The 17,339-nt window shown below is 45.5% G+C and overlaps 1 protein-coding gene across 6 annotated transcripts in view; it reads right to left on the bottom strand.

Annotated features, from left to right (window-relative positions):
- garnl3 (GTPase activating Rap/RanGAP domain like 3) overlaps positions 1-17,339 on the bottom strand; it is a 183,186-nt gene that overhangs the window by 99,123 nt on the left and 66,724 nt on the right. For all 6 annotated transcript variants that reach the window (XM_042302563.1, XM_042302564.1, XM_042302565.1 and 3 more), the window contains exon 3: positions 12,560-12,634. In XM_042302563.1, the coding sequence (XP_042158497.1) occupies positions 12,560-12,634 (75 nt within the window). The remainder of the gene's footprint in view (positions 1-12,559; positions 12,635-17,339) is intronic.

Raw genomic sequence — 17,339 nt, 5'->3', positions numbered from 1 at the left:
TGCACACTGTCATGTCTGGTGCATGTTAGGGCATGAACATGAAGGCGATGGAGGGGATAGTGATAAAATATAAATGAAGACAAAAGTGTTGCTGTTTTGTTGTTCTCTTCGCCCATTCTCTCGATGGAGAGGAACGACAAAAAGAGAGAGAGAAGAGGAGAAGCTACACTGAACAAAAATATAAATGCAACATGTAAAGTGTTGGTCTGAAATTAAAGATCCCAGAAATGTGTTTACATCCATGTTAGTGAGCATTTCTACTTTGCCAAGATAATCCATCTATCTGACAGGTGTGGCATATCAAGAAACTGATTAAACATCATGATTATTACACAGGTGCACCACGGATGTCTACAGACCACATATAACTACGCCAGCCCAGGACCTTCAAATCTGGCTTCTTCACCAGCGGGATCGTCTGAGACCAGCCACCTGCATTGCTGACGAAACTGTGGGTTTGCACAACCAAAGAATTTTGGCACAAACTGTCAGAAACAGTCTCGGGGAAGCTCATCTGCATGTTCGTTGTCCTCACCAGGGTATTGACCTGACTACAGTTTGGTGTTGTAACCGACTTCAGTGGGCAAATGCTCACCTTCAATGGCCACTGGCTCCCCGGAGAAGTGGGCACTTCACGGATGAATCCCTGTTTCTACTGTCACGGTCAGATGGCAGACAGCATGTATGGTGTTGTGTGTGCAAGTGGGTGGAAGACAGATAGAAACAAGTTGCTGATGTCAACGTTGTGAACATGGTGCTGGTGGGGTTATGGAATGGGCAGGCTCAAGCTACGGACAACCAACACAATTGCATTATATTGATGGCAATTTGAATGCACAGAGATACCGTGAAGAGATCCTGAGGCCCATTGTCGTACCATTCATCCGCCGCCATCACCTCATGTTTCAGCATTATAATGCACGGCCCCATGTCGCAATGATCTGTACACAATTCCTAGAAGCTGAAAATGTCCCAGTTCTTCTATGGCCTGCATAGTCACCAGATATGTCACCTATTGAGCATGTTTTGGATGCTGTGGATCGACGTGTACGACAGTGTCACAGATAGAACAATGAGACAGATATTTCACCAGATGTATAAATGTGAAGCATCCACTTGACGTTTCCACTTACTACCATATATGGTAATGAGAGGAAGCCCAGTGTCCGTCAGTGGGAGAAGATGGAAGGAGATGGATTTTGGCCGACATTCTGCACATTTTGTCATCGCTGAAACATTTGATCTTAATACAGTTTTCTGTTCTAAAAACAACCATCTGTTATGAACAGAGTGGACTAAGTTTTGTCGACTTTGCCAGAGTAGGCATTCCCTACCTGAAATATGCAGACGTATGCTAGAATGGGCCAATGGGATCTTGCTAGATCGTGCTTGGCTCTGCCCACCTCCTTGCTTGTTCTGCCCACTATGACTCATTTGTTCACGTTGGAGATGGCAGGCTGTGGTCTATCTTGGTTTAGATACAAAAATCTTTGGCAGTGTGTTCCAGTTCCCGCCAATATCCAGCAACTTCGCACAGCCATTGGAAAGTAGTAGGACATTCCACAGGCCACAATGAACAGCCTGTTGATCTTATCCTTCAATAACACACTCCCCAAAGCAAATCAGGGGGAGAAAAATAGGCTTATTCAAAGTGAACAAATCATAGTTGTTATGCTGGGAAGTAGATGACAGATGTTCCTTCTTCCTTCTCCTCAGTGATTCTCCACAGAACTAAGTGACAGGATGTAATTTATAATACCCAACCCTAGCCTGTGGATGAACAATTAGAATTCCTGGCAATAAAATTGGGCCAATGGCCAGATAACAAGTATCCCATTTCAGGCTCAATTTGAACCAATGAGAACTTGTCACATGTAGCTATGAGTCCTGGACTGAAATTCCTCCCATGTCTCTGACCCATTAATCAACAATTCCCTATTACAGAAAAACAACTATTTCCATTGATTGTTAATTCCCTCTTCACCTTTAGTCCTCTGCGTTGTGTCTTAAAATATTCTTACAAGCCTGATCAACTCTATGCGAAGGATATGTGTCACACTGCATGTGTGTGTGTGTGTGTGTGTGTGTGCATGGTCACACCAGATACTGACTGGCTTTCTGATCCATGCCTATACCTTTTTTTAAATCTGTGACCAACATATGCATTCCCAGTCAACTGTATTCCCAGTCAAAATAAATCAATAGATTAGGATGTCACAGGAAGGCCAAGAAGATCATCAAGGATTCCATGTCTATGTACACAGGGCAGCAGCCTCTAAGATGCAGGGTTGCGCAACCGAGTGGTAGCCGGCTAGTGATGGCTATTTAACATTCTGATGGCCTTGAGATAGAAGCTGTTTTTCAGTCTCCCGGTCCCAGCTTTGATGTACCTGTACTGACCTCGCCTTCTGGATGATAGCGGGGTGAACAGGCAGTAGCTCGGGTGTTTGATGTCCTCGAGGATCTTTTTGGCCTTCCTGTGACATCGGGTGCTGTAGGTGTCCTGGAGGGCAGGCAGTGTGCCCCCGGTGATGTGTTGGACAGACTGCTCCACCCCCGACAGGATGCTCTCAATTGTGCATCTGTAAAAGTTTGTGAGGGTCTTAGGGACCAAGCCAAATTTCTTCAGCTTCCTGAGGTTGAAGAGGCGTTGTTGCTCCTTCATCACCACAATGTCTGTGTGGGTGGACCATTTCAGATTGTCAGTGATGTGTACGCCGAGGAACATGAAGCTTTTCATCTTCTCCACTGCGTTCCCGTCGATGTGGACAGGGGGGTGCTCACTCTGCTGTTTCTTGAAGTCCACAATCAGCTCCTTTGTTGATAGATATCGATTTTTCAGAATTGGGAGGTAGTAACATTTTTCAGCGTTGGGAGGTAGTAACATTTTTCAGCGTTGGGAGGTAGTAACATTTGGAAGCGTTAGGAGGTAGTAACATTTGGAAGCGTTGGGAGGTAGTAACATTTTTCAGTGTTGGGAGATAGTAACATTTCTCAGCGTTGGGAGGTAGTAACATTTGGAAGCGTTGGGAGGTAGTAACATTTTTCAGCATTGGGAGGTAGTAACATTTTTCAGCGTTGGGAGGTAGTAACATTTTTCAGAGTTGGGAGGTAGTACCATTTTTCAGCGTTGGGAGGTAGTACCATTTTTCAATGTTGGGAGGTAGTAACATTTTTCAGCGTTGGGAGGTAGTAACATTTGGAAGCGTTGGGAGGTAGTAACATTTGGAAGCGTTGGGAGGTAGTACCATTTTTCAGCGTTGGGAGGTAGTACCATTTTTCAATGTTGGGAGGTAGTAACATTTTTCAGCGTTGGGAGGTAGTAACATTTGGAAGCGTTGGGAGGTAGTAACATTTGGTAGCATTGGGAGGTAGTAACATTTGGAAGCGTTGGGAGGTAGTAACATTTGGTAGCATTGGGAGGTAGTAACATTTGGAAGCGTTGGGAGGTAGTAACATTTGCTAGCGTTGGGAGGTAGTAACATTTGCTAGCATTGGGAGGTAGTAACATTTGGTAGCGTTGGGAGGTAGTAACATTTGGTAGCGGTAGTAACATTTGGTAGCGTTGGGAGGTAGTAACATTTGGTAGCATTGGGAGGCAGTAACATTTGGAAGCGTTGGGAGGTAGTAACATTTTTCAACGTTGGGAGGTAGTAACATTTGGTAGCATTGGGAGGTAGTAACATTTGGTAGCGTTGGGAGGTAGTAACATTTGGTAGCATTGGGAGGCAGTAACATTTTCAGCGTTGGGAGGTAGTAACATTTTTCAACGTTGGGAGGTAGTAACATTTTTCAACGTTGGGAGGTAGTAACATTTCTCAGCGTTGGGAGGTAGTAACATTTCTCAGCGTTGGGAGGTAGTAACATTTTTCAACGTTGGGAGGTAGTAACATTTCTCAGCGTTGGGAGGTAGTAACATTTCTCAGCGTTGGGAGGTAGTAACATTTTTCAACGTTGGGAGGCAGTAACATTTTCAGCGTTGGGAGGTAGTAACATTTCTCAGCGTTGGGAGGTAGTAACATTTTTCAACGTTGGGAGGTAGTAACATTTTTCAACGTTGGGAGGTAGTAACATTTTTCAACGTTGGGAGGTAGTAACATTTCTCAGCGTTGGGAGGTAGTAACATTTCTCAGCGTTGGGAGGTAGTAACATTTTTCAACGTTGGGAGGTAGTAACATTTTTCAACGTTGGGAGGTAGTAACATTTTTCAACGTTGGGAGGTAGTAACATGTTTCAGCGTTGGGAGGTAGTAACATTTGGAAGCGTTGGGAGGTAGTAACATTTGGAAGCGTTGGGAGGTAGTAACATTTGGAAGCGTTGGGAGGTAGTAACATTTGGAAGCATTGGGAGGTAGTAACATTTGGTAGCATTGGGAGGCAGTAACATTTTCAGCGTTGGGAGGTAGTAACATTTTTCAACGTTGGGAGGTAGTAACATTTTTCAACGTTGGGAGGTAGTAACATTTCTCAGCGTTGGGATGTAGTAACATTTCTCAGCGTTGGGAGGTAGTAACATTTTTCAACGTTGGGAGGTAGTAACATTTCTCAGCGTTGGGAGGTAGTAACATTTCTCAGCGTTGGGAGGTAGTAACATTTTTCAACGTTGGGAGGCAGTAACATTTTCAGCGTTGGGAGGTAGTAACATTTCTCAGCGTTGGGAGGTAGTAACATTTTTCAACGTTGGGAGGTAGTAACATTTTTCAACGTTGGGAGGTAGTAACATTTCTCAGCGTTGGGAGGTAGTAACATTTCTCAGCGTTGGGAGGTAGTAACATTTTCCAGCGTTGGGAGGTAGTAACATTTCTCAGCGTTGGGAGGTAGTAACATTTGGTAGCGTTGGGAGGTAGTAACATTTGGTAGCGTTGGGAGGTAGTAACATTTGGTAGCGTTGGGAGGTAGTAACATTTGGAAGCGTTGGGAGGTAGTAACATTTGGAAGCATTGGGAGGTAGTAACATCTGGTAGCATTGGGAGGTAGTAACGTTTTTCAGCGTTGGGAGGTAGTAACATTTTTCAGCGTTGGGAGTTAGTAACATTTTTCAGCGTTGGGAGGTAAAAACAGTTTCAGCGTTGGGAGGTAGTAACTGTTTTCAGCATTGGGAGGTAGTAACAGTTTTCAGCATTGGGAGGTAGTAACATTTTTCAGAGTTGGGAGGTAGTAACAGTTTTCAGCATTGGGAGGTAGTAACAGTTTTCAGCGTTGGGATGTAGTAACATTTGGAAGCGTTGGGAGGTAGTAACAGTGTTCAGCATTGGGAGGTAGTAACTGTTTTCAGCATTGGGAGGTAGTAACAGTTTTCAGCATTTGGAGGTAGTAACATTTTTCAGAGTTGGGAGGTAGTAACTGTTTTCAGCATTGGGAGGTAGTAACAGTTTTCAGCATTGGGAGGTAGTAACTGTTTTCAGCATTGGGAGGTAGTAACAGTTTTCAGCATTGGGAGGTAGTAACATTTTTCAGCGTTGGGAGGTAGTAACATTTGGAAGCGTTGGGAGGTAGTAACAGTTTTCAGCATTGGGAGGTAGTAACAGTTTTCAGCATTGGGAGGTAGTAACAGTTTTCAGCGTTGGGATGTAGTAACATTTTTCAGCGTTGGGATGTAGTAACATTTTTCAGCGTTGGGAGGTAGTAACAGTTTTTAGCGTTGGGAGGTAAAAACAGTTTTCAGCGTTGGGAGGTAGTAACATTTGGAAGCGTTGGGATGTAGTAACATTTTTCAGCGTTGGGAGGTAGTAACAGTTTTTAGCGTTGGGAGGTAAAAACAGTTTTCAGCGTTGGGAGGTAGTAACATTTGGTAGCGTTGGGAGGTAGTAACATTTGGTACCGTTGGGAGGTAGTAACATTTGGTAGCGTTGGGAGGTAGTAACATTTGGAAGCGTTGGGAGGTAGTAACATTTGGAAGCATTGGGAGGTAGTAACATCTGGTAGCATTGGGAGGTAGTAACGTTTTTCAGCGTTGGGAGGTAGTAACATTTTTCAGCGTTGGGAGGAAGTAACATTTTTCAGCGTTGGGAGGTAAAAACAGTTTCAGCGTTGGGAGGTAGTAACTGTTTTCAGCATTGGGAGGTAGTAACAGTTTTCAGCATTGGGAGGTAGTAACATTTTTCAGAGTTGGGAGGTAGTAACAGTTTTCAGCATTGGGAGGTAGTAACAGTTTTCAGCGTTGGGATGTAGTAACATTTGGAAGCGTTGGGAGGTAGTAACAGTTTTCAGCATTGGGAGGTAGTAACTGTTTTCAGCATTGGGAGGTAGTAACAGTTTTCAGCATTGGGAGGTAGTAACATTTTTCAGAGTTGGGAGGTAGTAACTGTTTTCAGCATTGGGAGGTAGTAACAGTTTTCAGCATTGGGAGGTAGTAACATTTTTCAGAGTTGGGAGGTAGTAACAGTTTTCAGCATTGGGAGGTAGTAACAGTTTTCAGCGTTGGGATGTAGTAACATTTGGAAGCGTTGGGAGGTAGTAACAGTTTTCAGCATTGGGAGGTAGTAACAGTTTTCAGCATTGGGAGGTAGTAACAGTTTTCAGCGTTGGGATGTAGTAACATTTTTCAGCGTTGGGATGTAGTAACATTTTTCAGCGTTGGGAGGTAGTAACAGTTTTTAGCATTGGGAGGTAAAAACAGTTTTCAGTGTTGGGAGGTAGTAACATTTGGAAGCGTTTGGATGTAGTAACATTTTCAGCGTTGGGAGGTAGTAACAGTTTTTAGCGTTGGGAGGTAAAAACAGTTTTCAGCGTTGGGGAGGTAGTAACAGTTTTTAGCGTTGGGAGGTAAAAACAGTTTTCAGCGTTGGGAGGTAGTAACAGTTTTCAGCGTTGTGAGGTAGTAACAGTTTTCAGCGTTGGGAGGTAGTAACAGTTTTCAGCGTTGGGAGGTAGTAACAGTTTTCAGCATTGGGAGGTAGTAACAGTTTTCAGCGTTGGGAGGTAGTAACATTTTTCAGCGTTGGGAGGTAAAAACAGTTTCAGCGTTGGGAGGTAGTAACTGTTTTCAGCATTGGGAGGTAGTAACAGTTTTCAGCATTGGGAGGTAGTAACATTTTTCAGAGTTGGGAGGTAGTAACAGTTTTCAGCATTGGGAGGTAGTAACAGTTTTCAGCGTTGGGATGTAGTAACATTTTTCAGCATTGGGATGTAGTAACATTTTTCAGCGTTGGGAGGTAGTAACAGTTTTTAGCGTTGGGAGGTAAAAACAGTTTTCAGCGTTGGGAGGTAGTAACATTTGGAAGCGTTTGGATGTAGTAACATTTTTCAGCGTTGGGAGGTAGTAACAGTTTTTAGCGTTGGGAGGTAAAAACAGTTTTCAGCGTTGGGAGGTAGTAACAGTTTTTAGCGTTGGGAGGTAAAAACAGTTTTCAGCGTTGGGAGGTAGTAACAGTTTTCAGCGTTGTGAGGTAGTAACAGTTTTCAGCGTTGGGAGGTAGTAACAGTTTTCAGCGTTGGGAGGTAGTAACAGTTTTCAGCATTGGGAGGTAGTAACAGTTTTCAGCGTTGGGAGGTAGTAACATTTTTCAGCGTTGGGAGGTAAAAACAGTTTCAGCGTTGGGAGGTAGTAACTGTTTTCAGCATTGGGAGGTAGTAACAGTTTTCAGCATTGGGAGGTAGTAACATTTTTCAGAGTTGGGAGGTAGTAACAGTTTTCAGCATTGGGAGGTAGTAACAGTTTTCAGCGTTGGGATGTAGTAACATTTGGAAGCGTTGGGAGGTAGTAACAGTGTTCAGCATTGGGAGGTAGTAACTGTTTTCAGCATTGGGAGGTAGTAACAGTTTTCAGCATTTGGAGGGAGTAACATTTTTCAGAGTTGGGAGGTAGTAACTGTTTTCAGCATTGGGAGGTAGTAACAGTTTTCAGCATTGGGAGGTAGTAACATTTTTCAGAGTTGGGAGGTAGTAACAGTTTTCAGCATTGGGAGGTAGTAACAGTTTTCAGCGTTGGGATGTAGTAACATTTGGAAGCGTTGGGAGGTAGTAACAGTTTTCAGCATTGGGAGGTAGTAACAGTTTTCAGCATTGGGAGGTAGTAACAGTTTTCAGCGTTGGGAGGTAGTAACATTTTTCAGCGTTGGGAGGTAGTAACAGTTTTTAGCGTTGGGAGGTAAAAACAGTTTTCAGCGTTGGGAGGTAGTAACATTTGGAAGCGTTGGGATGTAGTAACATTTTTCAGCGTTGGGAGGTAGTAACAGTTTTAGCGTTGGGAGGTAAAAACAGTTTTCAGCGTTGGGAGGTAGTAACATTTGGAAGCGTTGGGAGGTAGTAACATTTGGTAGCGTTGGGAGGTAGTAACATTTGGTACCGTTGGGAGGTATTAACATTTGGTAGCGTTGGGGAGGTAGTAACATTTGGTAGCGTTTGGTAGGAGGTAGTAACATTTGGTAGCGTTGGGAGGTAGTAACATTTGGAAGCGTTGGGAGGTAGTAACATTTGGAAGCATTGGGAGGTAGTAACATCTGGTAGCATTGGGAGGTAGTAACGTTTTTCAGCGTTGGGAGGTAGTAACATTTTTCAGCGTTGGGAGGTAGTAACATTTTTCAGCGTTGGGAGGTAAAAACAGTTTCAGCGTTGGGAGGTAGTAACTGTTTTCAGCATTGGGAGGTAGTAACAGTTTTCAGCATTGGGAGGTAGTAACATTTTTCAGAGTTGGGAGGTAGTAACAGTTTTCAGCATTGGGAGGTAGTAACAGTTTTCAGCGTTGGGATGTAGTAACATTTGGAAGCGTTGGGAGGTAGTAACAGTTTTCAGCATTGGGAGGTAGTAACTGTTTTCAGCATTGGGAGGTAGTAACAGTTTTCAGCATTGGGAGGTAGTAACATTTTTCAGAGTTGGGAGGTAGTAACTGTTTTCAGCATTGGGAGGTAGTAACAGTTTTCAGCATTGGGAGGTAGTAACATTTTTCAGAGTTGGGAGGTAGTAACAGTTTTCAGCATTGGGAGGTAGTAACAGTTTTCAGCGTTGGGATGTAGTAACATTTGGAAGCGTTGGGAGGTAGTAACAGTTTTCAGCATTGGGAGGTAGTAACAGTTTTCAGCATTGGGAGGTAGTAACAGTTTTCAGCGTTGGGATGTAGTAACATTTTTCAGCGTTGGGATGTAGTAACATTTTTCAGCGTTGGGAGGTAGTAACAGTTTTTAGCGTTGGGAGGTAAAAACAGTTTTCAGCGTTGGGAGGTAGTAACAGTTTTTAGCGTTGGGAGGTAAAAACAGTTTTCAGCGTTGGGAGGTAGTAACAGTTTTCAGCGTTGTGAGGTAGTAACAGTTTTCAGCGTTGGGAGGTAGTAACAGTTTTCAGCATTGGGAGGTAGTAACAGTTTTCAGCGTTGGGAGGTAGTAACATTTTTCAGCGTTGGGAGGTAGTAACATTTTTCAGAGTTGGGAGGTAGTAACAGTTTTTAGCGTTGGGAGGTAAAAACAGTTTTCAGCGTTGGGAGGTAGTAACATTTGGAAGCGTTGGGATGTAGTAACATTTTTCAGCGTTGGGAGGTAGTAACAGTTTTCAGCATTGGGAGGTAGTAACAGTTTTTAGCGTTGGGAGGTAGTAACAGTTTTCAGCATTGGGAGGTAGTAACAGTTTTCAGCGTTGGGAGGTAGTAACATTTTTCAGCGTTGGGAGGTAGTAACATTTTTCAGCATTGGGAGGTAGTAACAGTTTTCAGCGTTGGGAGGTAGTAACATTTTTCAGCGTTGGGAGGTAGTAACATTTTTCAGCATTGGGAGGTAGTAACAGTTTTCAGCATTGGGAGGTAGTAACAGTTTTCAGCGTTGGGAGGTAGTAACATTTTTCAGCGTTGGGAGGTAGTAACATTTTTCAGCATTGGGAGGTAGTAACAGTTTTCAGCATTGGGAGGTAGTAACATTTTTCAGAGTTGGGAGGTAGTAACAGTTTTCAGCATTGGGAGGTAGTAACAGTTTTCAGCGTTGGGATGTAGTAACATTTGGAAGCGTTGGGAGGTAGTAACAGTGTTCAGCATTGGGAGGTAGTAACTGTTTTCAGCATTGGGAGGTAGTAACAGTTTTCAGCATTTGGAGGGAGTAACATTTTTCAGAGTTGGGAGGTAGTAACTGTTTTCAGCATTGGGAGGTAGTAACAGTTTTCAGCATTGGGAGGTAGTAACATTTTTCAGAGTTGGGAGGTAGTAACAGTTTTCAGCATTGGGAGGTAGTAACAGTTTTCAGCGTTGGGATGTAGTAACATTTGGAAGCGTTGGGAGGTAGTAACAGTTTTCAGCATTGGGAGGTAGTAACAGTTTTCAGCATTGGGAGGTAGTAACAGTTTTCAGCGTTGGGATGTAGTAACATTTTTCAGCGTTGGGATGTAGTAACATTTTTCAGCGTTGGGAGGTAGTAACAGTTTTTAGCGTTGGGAGGTAAAAACAGTTTTCAGCGTTGGGAGGTAGTAACATTTGGAAGCGTTGGGATGTAGTAACATTTTTCAGCGTTGGGAGGTAGTAACATTTTTAGCGTTGGGAGGTAAAAACAGTTTTCAGCGTTGGGAGGTAGTAACATTTGGAAGCGTTGGGAGGTAGTAACATTTGGTAGCGTTGGGAGGTAGTAACATTTGGTACCGTTGGGAGGTAGTAACATTTGGTAGCGTTGGGAGGTAGTAACATTTGGTAGCGTTGGGAGGTAGTAACATTTGGAAGCGTTAGGAGGTAGTAACATTTGGAAGCATTGGGAGGTAGTAACATCTGGTAGCATTGGGAGGTAGTAACGTTTTTCAGCGTTGGGAGGTAGTAACATTTTTCAGCGTTGGGAGGTAGTAACATTTTTCAGCGTTGGGAGGTAAAAACAGTTTCAGCGTTGGGAGGTAGTAACTGTTTTCAGCATTGGGAGGTAGTAACAGTTTTCAGCATTGGGAGGTAGTAACATTTTTCAGAGTTGGGAGGTAGTAACAGTTTTCAGCATTGGGAGGTAGTAACAGTTTTCAGCGTTGGGATGTAGTAACATTTGGAAGCGTTGGGAGGTAGTAACAGTTTTCAGCATTGGGAGGTAGTAACTGTTTTCAGCATTGGGAGGTAGTAACAGTTTTCAGCATTGGGAGGTAGTAACATTTTTCAGAGTTGGGAGGTAGTAACTGTTTTCAGCATTGGGAGGTAGTAACAGTTTTCAGCATTGGGAGGTAGTAACATTTTTCAGAGTTGGGAGGTAGTAACAGTTTTCAGCATTGGGAGGTAGTAACAGTTTTCAGCGTTGGGATGTAGTAACATTTGGAAGCGTTGGGAGGTAGTAACAGTTTTCAGCATTGGGAGGTAGTAACAGTTTTCAGCATTGGGAGGTAGTAACAGTTTTCAGCGTTGGGATGTAGTAACATTTTTCAGCGTTGGGATGTAGTAACATTTTTCAGCGTTGGGAGGTAGTAACAGTTTTTAGCGTTGGGAGGTAAAAACAGTTTTCAGCGTTGGGAGGTAGTAACAGTTTTTAGCGTTGGGAGGTAAAAACAGTTTTCAGCGTTGGGAGGTAGTAACAGTTTTCAGCGTTGGGAGGTAGTAACAGTTTTCAGCGTTGGGAGGTAGTAACAGTTTTCAGCATTGGGAGGTAGTAACAGTTTTCAGCGTTGGGAGGTAGTAACATTTTTCAGCGTTGGGAGGTAGTAACATTTTCAGAGTTGGGAGGTAGTAACAGTTTTTAGCGTTGGGAGGTAAAAACAGTTTTCAGCGTTGGGAGGTAGTAACATTTGGAGCGTTGGGATGTAGTAACATTTTTCAGCGTTGGGAGGTAGTAACAGTTTTCAGCATTGAGGTAGTAACAGTTTTTAGCGTTGGGAGGTAGTAACAGTTTTCAGCATTGGGAGGTAGTAACAGTTTTCAGCGTTGGGAGGTAGTAACATTTTTCAGCGTTGGGAGGTAGTAACATTTTTCAGCATTGGGAGGTAGTAACAGTTTTCAGCGTTGGGAGGTAGTAACATTTTCAGCGTTGGGAGGTAGTAACATTTTTCAGCATTGGGAGGTAGTAACAGTTTTCAGCATTGGGAGGTAGTAACAGTTTTCAGCATTGGGAGGTAGTAACAGTTTTCAGCGTTGGGAGGTAGTAACATTTTTCAGCATTGGGAGGTAGTAACAGTTTTCAGCATTGGGAGGTAGTAACAGTTTTCAGCGTTGGGAGGTAGTAACAGTTTTCAGCGTTGGGAGGTAGTAACATTTTTCAGCGTTGGGAGGTAGTAACATTTTTCAGCGTTGGGAGGTAGTAACAGTTTTCAGCGTTGGGAGGTAGTAACAGTTTTCAGCATTGGGAGGTAGTAACAGTTTTCAGCGTTGGGATGTAATAACATTTGGAAGCGTAAAGTATTTATTTTGGGGGTTGATCCAAAGACATAGTTTTTACTGTTTAATTGTTCACCAGCTCATGACCACACACACACACACACACACACACACACACACACACACACACACACACACACACACACACACACACACACACACACACACACACACACACACATCACCACATCCCCATACGTCCTATGTCTGTGTGTGTTTGTATGTGTGTGTAATTGCATGCGTCATTGTAGATCCAAATAAATAACTATAGACCAGTGAGTGTGTGTATGTGGGTGCGTGTAGGGGTCCTCACCTCATCTGATGAGCCATTCTCCACTCGGAAACGACCCGCTCTCTGTATGGCTCCGTCTGCATCACTAGAGATCAGCTAGAGGGAGGATCGAGAGAGAGAGAGAGAGAGAAAGAGGAGAGGGAGAGAGAAAGAGAAAGGAGGAGAGGGACAGAGAGAAAGAAAGAGGAGAAGGAGAGAGAGAAAGAGGATAGGGAGAGAGAGAAAGAGGAGAGGGAGGGAGAGAGAGAGAGAGAAAGAGGAGAGGGAGAAAGAAAAGGAGAGGGAGAGGGAGAGAGAGGGAGAGAGATAGGAGAGAGAGAGGGAAAAGGAGGAGAGGGAGAGGGAGAGGGAGAGAGAGAAAGGAGGAGAGGGAGAGGGAGAGGGAGAGAGAGAAAGGAGGAGAGGGAGAGGGAGAAAAAGGGAGGGAGAAAGAGAGAGAGGAGAGAGAGAGAAAGAGGAGAGAGAGAGAGAAAGAAAGAGGAGAGAAAGAGAGAAAGAGGAGAGAGAGAGAAAGAGGAGAGAGAGAGAGAGAGAGGAGACGGTTGAGAACAAGTTCTCATTTTACAACTGCGACCTGGCCAAGATAAAGCAAGGCAGTGCGACAAAAACAACAACACAGAGTTACACATAAACAAACATACAGTCAATAACACAACATTTAAAAAAAAATAGAAAGATCTATGTTCAGTGTGTGAAAATGTAGAAGAGTAGGGAGGTAGGCAATAAATAGGGCCTAGAGGCGAAAATAATTACAATTTAGCATTAATACTGGAGTGATATATGTGCAGATGATGATGTGGAGTAGAGATACTGGGTTGCAAAGAGCAAGAGGGTAAGAAATAATATGGGGATGAGGTAGTCGGGTGTACTATTTACAGATAGAGATGAACTGTACCTGTACACAGCCTGTCTGGGAAATGACACCATAGGCCGGGTTTCAATCCGATTGCGCTTTATTTTTATTGAGTTGACATATGCCACTTTTACTGTGAATGCGAACACATGGGATTGAATACCGGCCACAGTGAGTCATCCTCTGTGTTGTCCTCAGTCCTAATAATGATGCTAGCTTTTGTTTACAATGGTCCTCCAGTGACAATACAGGACCTGCTGGGACCAGCTTCATCCACTGTGATTGTGTGATTGTGTTTACTACTCTCCATAGCAAAAGAGGAGGAAGTAGCCATCTTCACCTGTCTCTCCATCAACCTGACATTTCTTCTCACTGTGGAGACATGACATCCTCTCTCCTTTCCTTTCCTTCCCCTCCTCCTCTCCTCTCACCCCCTTGCCCCGCATACCGCACAAAGCCTGGTTGCCTGGCAACCCAACACAGAACCTCTCCTCTCTGCTCTCTCCATCTTCTCCCTCTACTCAGTTGCTCTCTCCCTCTTCCCTCTCTAACTCTGTCTTCTGTCATTCTCTGAATGATATAGGGTGTCTCTCTCCCTCTTCCCTCTCTAACTCTTCTGTCATTTTCTGAATGATATAGGGTGTCTCTCTCCCTCTTCCCTCTCTAACTCTTCTGTCATTCTCTGAATGATATAGGGTGTCTCTCTCCCTCTTCCCTCCCTAACTCTTCTGTCATTCTCTGAATGATATAGGGTGTCTCTCTCCCTCTTCCCTCTCTAACTCTTCTGTCATTCTCTGAATGATATAGGGTGTCTCTCTCCCTCTTCCCTCCCTAACTCTTCTGTCATTCTCTGAATGATATAGGGTGTCTCTCTCCCTCTTCCCTCTCTAACTCTTCTGTCATTCTCTGAATGATATAGGGTGTCTCTCTCCCTCTTCCCTCTCTAACTCTTCTGTCATTCTCTGAATGATATAGGGTGTCTCTCTCCCTCTTCCCTCTCTAACTCTTCTGTCATTCTCTGAATGATATAAAGTTGTGCTCTGCCAAAGTGTTCACCAAAACGTGGCACAGTGCTGGCACACCGGACTCTCTCTGCATGTGTGCGTGTTCTGCCGCAGATGGTCTATAATGGTCAGAAGAAGCCAAGAGGAGAACAGGAAGTGTGTTTATGGGGGGTTGGGGGTTATGCAATGTAGGCAGTTTTTCATGTCTATAATTCTATGCTGCACTGCAGCTCCTAGAGACTAGGACATTCTATCCACTCTTATATATCATAGTAATGGAATAAGTACAACACTGTGTATTAGGTCATGGTTTAAACTAGACGTCAACCGATTATGATTTTTCAACGCCGATACCGATACCCTGCAACGCAGGACAAGCTAGTAGGAACAGGCCTCTCTCTGGGCATAAGAGGACACATACAGGCCTAAAGGCCCTAACTCCCTATCAAGGAACAGGCCTCTCTCTGGGCATGAGAGGACACTAGTAATATCATCAACCATGTGTAGTGATTATGTGAAGATTGATTGTTTTTTATAAGATAAGTTTAATGCTAGCTAGCAACTTACCTTGGCTCCTTGTAGCCACAAGGTCCTTTTGACGCTGCACTCGCGTAACATGTGGTCAGCCTGCCACGCAGTCTCCTCGTGGAGTAACAGGTGGTCAGCCTGCCACACAGTCTCCTCGTGGAGTAACAGGTGGTCAGCCTGCCACGCAGTCTCCTCGTGGAGTAACAGGTGGTCAGCCTGCCACGCAGTCTCCTCGTGGAGTAACAGGTGGTCAGCCTGCCACGCAGTCTCCTCGTAGAGTAACAGGTGGTCAGCCTGCCACGCAGTCTCCTCGTGGAGTAACAGGTGGTCAGCCTGCCACGCAGTCTCCTCATAGAGTAACAGGTAGTCAGCCTGCCACGCAGTCTCCTCGTAGAGTAACAGGTGGTCAGCCTGCCACGCAGTCTCCTCTCCTCGTGGAGTAACAGGTGGTCAGCCTGCCACGCAGTCTCCTCGTGGAGTAACAGGTGGTCAGCCTGCCACGCAGTCTCCTCGTGGAGTAACAGGTGGTCAGCCTGCCACGCAGTCTCCTCGTGGAGTAACAGGTGGTCAGCCTGCCACGCAGTCTCCTCGTGGAGTAACAGGTGGTCAGCCTGCCACGCAGTCTCCTCGTGGAGTAACAGGTGGTCAGCCTGCCACGCAGTCTCCTCGTGGAGTAACAGGTGGTCAGCAGTCTCCTCGTGGAGTAACAGGTGGTCAGCCTGCCACGCAGTCTCCTCGTGGAGTAACAGGTGGTCAGCCTGCCACGCAGTCTCCTCGTGGAGTAACAGGTGGTCAGCAGTCTCCTCGTGGAGTAACAGGTGGTCAGCAGTCTCCTCGTGGAGTAACAGGTGGTCAGCAGTCTCCTCGTGGAGTAACAGGCGGTCAGCCTGCCACGCAGTCTCCTCGTGGAGTAACAGGCGGTCAGCCTGCCACGCAGTCTCCTCGTGGAGTAACAGGCGGTCAGCCTGCCACGCAGTCTCCTCGTGGAGTAACAGGTGGTCAGCAGTCTCCTCGTGGAGTAACAGGTGGTCAGCAGTCTCCTCGTGGAGTAACAGGTGGTCAGCAGTCTCCTCGTGGAGTAACAGGTGGTCAGCAGTCTCCTCGTGGAGTAACAGGTGGTCAGCCTGCCACGCAGTCTCCTCGTGGAGTAACAGGTGGTCAGCAGTCTCCTCGTGGAGTAACAGGTGGTCAGCAGTCTCCTCGTGGAGTAACAGGTGGTCAGCCTGCCACGCAGTCTCCTCGTGGAGTAACAGGTGGTCAGCAGTCTCCTCGTGGAGTAACAGGTGGTCAGCCTGCCACGCAGTCTCCTCATGGAGTAACAGGTGGTCAGCAGTCTCCTCGTGGAGTAACAGGTGGTCAGCAGTCTCCTCGTGAAGTAACAGGTGGTCAGCCTGCCACGCAGTCTCCTCGTGGAGTAACAGGTGGTCAGCAGTCTCCTCGTGGAGTAACAGGTGGTCAGCCTGCCACGCAGTCTCCTCGTGGAGTAACAGGTGGTCAGCCTGCCACGCAGTCTCCTCGTGGAGTAACAGGTGGTCAGCCTGCCACGCAGTCTCCTCGTGGAGTAACAGGTGGTCAGCAGTCTCCTCGTGGAGTAACAGGTGGTCAGCAGTCTCCTCGTGGAGTAACAGGTGGTCAGCAGTCTCCTCGTGGAGTAACAGGTGGTCAGCCTGCCACGCAGTCTCCTCGTGGACTGCAATGTAATCGGCCATAATTGGCATCCAAAAAGGCTGATTACTGATGGTTACGAAAACTTGAAATTGTCCCTAATTAATTGGCCATGAATCGGTCGACCTCTTGTTTAAACAGCAGTGTGTGAGATTCATGTGATTGAGACTGGGCCTATAGGGATGAGCTGGAGAAATCCTAGCTTCTCTACTCCAATATGCATATCCAATATCCAACACACACACGCACGCACACACACACACTCGCACACACACAAACTCGCACACACACAAACACACACACTTGCACACACACAAACACACACACTAGCACACACACTCGCACACACACAAACACACACACTCGCACACACTCGCGCACACACACACACTCGCACACACACAAACACACACGCGCACACACACAAACACACACGCGCACACACACAAACACACACACTCGCACACACACAAACACACACACTCGCACACACACACACTCGCACACACACAAACACAAACACACGCACACACACACAAACACGCACACTCGCGCGCACACACACACACACACATACAGAGACACATACTCTCTATATGGAAATCTTTACTTCCCCTGTCCACAACTTGTGTGCGTGTGTGTGTGTGTGTGTGTCAGTAGGACAGTGTTGGGTCCTGTCTGGTTGAGTGTGTGAGTCAGTAGGACAGTGTTGGGTCCTGTCTGGTTGAGTGTGTGAGTCAGTAGGACAGTG

This window comes from Oncorhynchus tshawytscha, linkage group LG20, assembly GCF_018296145.1.
Source record: "Oncorhynchus tshawytscha isolate Ot180627B linkage group LG20, Otsh_v2.0, whole genome shotgun sequence".
NCBI lineage: Eukaryota > Metazoa > Chordata > Actinopteri > Salmoniformes > Salmonidae > Oncorhynchus > Oncorhynchus tshawytscha.
This window is presented reverse-complemented; position numbering and strand designations above follow the sequence as displayed.